Here is a 4,627-nt window from a genome sequence, read left to right as displayed (position 1 = left end):
TAAACTCATTAACACTTTTTACTTTGCATTTAGATGAGTTTTATTTTCAAAACCAATGGCGGACTGTCATCGCTCTCTTGGAAGTTGAGTTTTGCACAAATTTTGGCCAAAGAGTCAGCATCAATGGCACATCAAATTAAGAAACAAAAAAAGGCACTAAAAAAAATTAAAAGAAAAACAATAAACAGAAATAAAAGGAGAATGACACGAAAATAAACAATAACAAATAAAAGACAAAAGCAACAAAGGATTAAAAAAAACAGACTATAAATAATAAAAAATAATACAGTAATAAAAGCAAAACATCAAAGTTTAGGAAAACGACAAATACTGTACAAGAAACCAAAAAAAAAAAGAAAAAGGCAAAGGCAAAGGCAAAGTAAGATAGCTCAACAAACAAGCAACAAAAAAACAAAAGGCAGAAACACCAATAAAATGAGAAGCCAGCCACACAAGTCCAATCAGGCAGGTGAAGAAAGACTCAAGACCGGCTTAAGGTCAACTAGAAAACCTTAAAAAGAACCTTAGAAATGGCAAGTCAGTATTTAACATATAATAGATCATGTAATATGTTGGAAAAGAAAATTGAATGTGTTAAATACTAAATGATCTTATTCTATAAAGGGAACAAGAAAAAGCTTGTGATTAAAATATTAAATACAATAAACTTCATCTTTTTATATTTGATATTTAATAAAATTAATAAATATTAAGAAATCAATTTTTCTCATTACATAATTAATAATTTTATTATTCAATAATATAAATTTTGAACAAGTTTTTATACTTATTAACCATTGAAGACAATAAAATTACTAAAGATATGTATATCATTATCCTCAATGTTCAGTATTATATTTATTTCAGAAAAATTAATATTTCTTATTGTAATGTTTATAATTAGTGATAAATTTAAATTTTATAAATTATCAAACATAAAAAAATCTAAAAATTATTAAAACAATAAATTATGTTTTACACGTATACCGTAAAAAAAATTAAGTAAAAATGAAAATTGCATTCTCTATAAAAGAAAATGTCGCTATTATAGTATTTTTTTTAGATTATAATTTTTATTTATAATCACTTATTAAATTAAAAATAGAATATTTAGTTTCCACATTTTAATAATAAATTATAAAAATATAACTTTTAGTACATTAAATATATTAACAATACGAAGCCACTGTATACAACAAAGTCACAAGAAAATAAAAGAAAAAAAAAACCTAAAGCATGAATTATAAATTTTAAAAATTTGTGATTTTGTGATAAAAAGGAAAAAGTTTTGGTAAATTTGTAATTAAAAACTTACTGATTTAAAGTGAGCAAAAGCATGAACTATTCAAATATTTCAAATCAAACATGCCCGCCAAAAACAAAGACAACCACATACAGACTCTATGCATTCAGAATTACATCTGCCAAACAAACCATAATGCCATCGTAGAGCAATGGAGAAAGGCCTAGTGTCAGTAGACCAGTGGAAAGAAGGAAGCCAGGTATATTTCCTGACGCACCTTCACTCAGACCATACAAAGGGCTTGACCTCTGCATGGGCAAGAGGCCCTCTCTTCTGCTCAAGGCTAACTGCCAATCTCTTCCCTGCCAGATTCCCTGAGTTTAACCTCTCCTTGCTTTGCGTCCTCGATATCGGCGTCTGGCATTCCCTCTCCGTCGTCTCCCCTTCCTCTGGCTCCCAGACTGTGCTCCAAGTCATGCCTATTGACGCTCATCACTGCCCTGGTAATTCCATTTCTTCTTTTGTTAATTGCAGATATGATGTTTCATTTTATGTCTCAGTCAATGCAAGCTAAGCGTCTAACAGGTGCAGTGATGCTGCTGTTTCGGGGAGATTTTGGTTGTCTTTTATATACTGGTGATTTTCGATGGGAAGCAACCAGTGAGCGAGGGAAAATAGGGAGTAACATGCTTCTCAATGCTCTTAAAGATGATTCGGTTGATATTCTTTACTTGGATAATACTTATTGTAATCCTTCTTTTGACTTTCCTCCTCGACATGTTGCTGCTCGGCAGGTTGAGTTCCTTACACCTTTGTTAAAACTGATTGTGCTAATTTTTGTTTACTCTATTAATTGAATTGAATTAAGTTGAAATAAGTGAATTGTGCCAGCTATGGACTTGACAAACACTGGAATTGACTATCAATTCCACTGACTTCTTGCATTTTTAGCCTTTCTGAACACGCTCATAAGGAGGAAAGCTAAGTAAAGATATGTTGTAAAACACTACCATATGAGAAAATGAATGGCAATTTAATTACACATTTGGAGAATAAATACTGTGGTATTTGTTTGTTGACCAGAAATCTTCCAAAAGAGTCCTTGACAGATGACTCGATGGACTCGAAACACAAGGGTTTGGGAGAAGAAGTGAAGCGGATAGTTTAGAGATTTGTTATTTGGACTATTCTAATAGATAATAAAGCAGCAATTGTCTATATGCAAATGATTACCGGTGTTCTGCAAAGTATTTATTTAGTTGGACAAAAATAACATAATGTTGTTTATAAAATAAAAAATAATAATATGAATTAAAGCAGCCGGTTGCTTATAGCAAAAAAATGCTTGCTCATATTTTCATCTAGAGGGAAATAGATATTTCCAGCAAAATATATGAAAACTGATTTTATTTTCTTAGTGAACTTCATGTTTGTCAACTTAGTACTCCATGAGAGAAAGTACTCAACAATAGTATTTCTTCTTATCGGTTTAATTCCTGGCTGATAACAGGTTGTAGATATTATTGCCTCCCATCCAGGTCATGACATTATCATTGGGATTGACTCTTTGGGGAAGGAAGATCTTTTACTTCATATTTCACGAATGCTAAATATAAAGGTTCGTCCATTTTCAATGTTCATTGGGAAATTTATCTTCATACCTGTGGATTAATATAATGATCCTTTGCAAAAGAGCGGATCCTAATGTTATACATATTTAATAAGTTTCTTTGTCCTCTACAAGGGAGTAGATGTTATTTGGAAATTGATGATATAACTGCCTCTAAAGTATATCTTTTTTAGTTTTCATTTTGGCTCTAATATTCCTGTTTCCATAATGAAAGATCTGGGTGTGGCCAGAGCGCTTGCAGACAATGCATCTTCTTGGGTTCCATGACATATTCACAACTAAAACTTCTCAGACTAGAGTGCGAGCTGTTCCTCGTTACAGTTTTAGCATTAATACTTTAGAGGAGTTGAATAAAATGCACCCAACAATTGGAATAATGCCATCTGGTCTTCCTTGGGTGGTAAAACCTACTAAAGGAGATGACAACCTTTTTGGGTCGTTTCTAACTTCTCGTTACAAAAATGGCAAGTTGAGTGCAAATGGTGGGACTGGGACTGATAAGCTGAATGGAAGTGTTCAATCTGTGGAAAGGCTTCATCAATACATATATTCAGTTCCATACTCTGATCACTCATGCTTCTCTGAGATACAGGAGTTCATTGAGCTTGTCCAGCCAACTAGCATGAAAGGAATTGTGTCCTCATCATCTTGTTATATCAACCCTGTTTACTATTTTGGCCGTCTTTGTAGAGAAAACTGGTCAGCACAGAGGATGCGCGATAAGTATGAAAAGAAAGAGGTGGTCGACGTCCAAACAAAATCTTATTGTGGAAAATATATTCCCATGGGGGCAGCAAAGAAAAGAAGGACGGGGAGGGTGAGCAGGGTTAGGGCATTGAGAAGAATACGTCATGGTGCTAAAATTGAGGAATACTACTGTCTGGATTGATGTGTACTCCATTTTAGCATTAGCATAGCAAGAAAACTTGTAAGTAATGTTCATATATAACTTGTCATGTTTGCTGAAAGAATTACTTCTATAATTCCTTAAAATGTTATTACACTCTGGAGTTGCTTGAGATTGAAAATGTATGTTCAGCATCTATGAAACTCTTTCAGAGGTAAATGGATTTCAGGATGCATCAATAAGATGAAGGGAACAACGAGATGGAGGGTTGCAGTTGTGTTTCATGTTGATATATACTTATATTTGCTTTGCCTGTCTCTACTGCAGTACTTGTATTTCAATGGACTATTCTGATTGAGTTCATAACAGAAGTTTATTGAAGTAGTTGTCATGATATTTCATCTAAAAATAACAGAATGCTTTTTTCATCTTTGATCATGGTGAGCATGAGTTGTTATATTTTGGACCCGAGTACATGTAGCATTATGTATTTGGGATTACTTACATGTGTGGCCCGCGTGTTTTAAAATTACATTGAGTTTAATTGACGATTTTTACCCAAAATCAAAATAAAAAAATCGTTAGCTCAATAAACACACACTTATCTTCTCCAATATTAAAAAATCAACTTCTATTTTTTCTGCATTTTTATTTTACACACTTTCCTATTCTTAAAATTACAATCTTTATAATTTTGTTGGCTTTTGATTTTAATCTTTCAAGATTTAAAATTTTTGCAAATCTCATTATTTTATAAACATATTCATATTTATTTGAAATGATATTTCAATATTATCACATAAATTACTTGCAAAAACAGTAATAAAAATATTAAAAACTCTATAGTTTAAATTTTATGAAATTAAAATTTATAATTGAAAACCAATGTTTTATATAGATTTTGTTA

General features: G+C 31.9%; 1 protein-coding gene across 2 annotated transcripts; it reads left to right on the top strand.

Moving 5' to 3' along the window:
* Positions 1–1,116: 1,116 nt before the first annotated feature.
* Positions 1,117–4,004, top strand: LOC8266934 (5' exonuclease Apollo). Of its 2 annotated transcripts, XM_048376289.1 has the most exons (5): positions 1,117–1,502; positions 1,613–1,746; positions 1,829–2,037; positions 2,754–2,861; positions 3,088–4,004. In XM_048376289.1, exons 2-5 carry the CDS (start codon positions 1,719–1,721, stop codon positions 3,760–3,762), a joined length of 1,020 nt encoding a protein of 339 aa, XP_048232246.1. In that variant the 5' UTR covers positions 1,117–1,502; positions 1,613–1,718; the 3' UTR covers positions 3,763–4,004. The 2 variants fall into 2 exon arrangements, with proteins under 2 accessions (XP_048232246.1, XP_002522720.1); XM_002522674.4 differs by having other exon boundaries at positions 1,117–1,746.
* The last annotated feature ends 623 nt before the right edge of the window (positions 4,005–4,627 follow it).

The sequence above is a fragment of the Ricinus communis genome, chromosome 7 (assembly GCF_019578655.1).
Source record: "Ricinus communis isolate WT05 ecotype wild-type chromosome 7, ASM1957865v1, whole genome shotgun sequence".
NCBI lineage: Eukaryota > Viridiplantae > Streptophyta > Magnoliopsida > Malpighiales > Euphorbiaceae > Ricinus > Ricinus communis.
The sequence above is the reverse complement of the archived record's forward strand: the minus strand, read 5'-3'. Positions and strand labels throughout refer to the sequence as shown.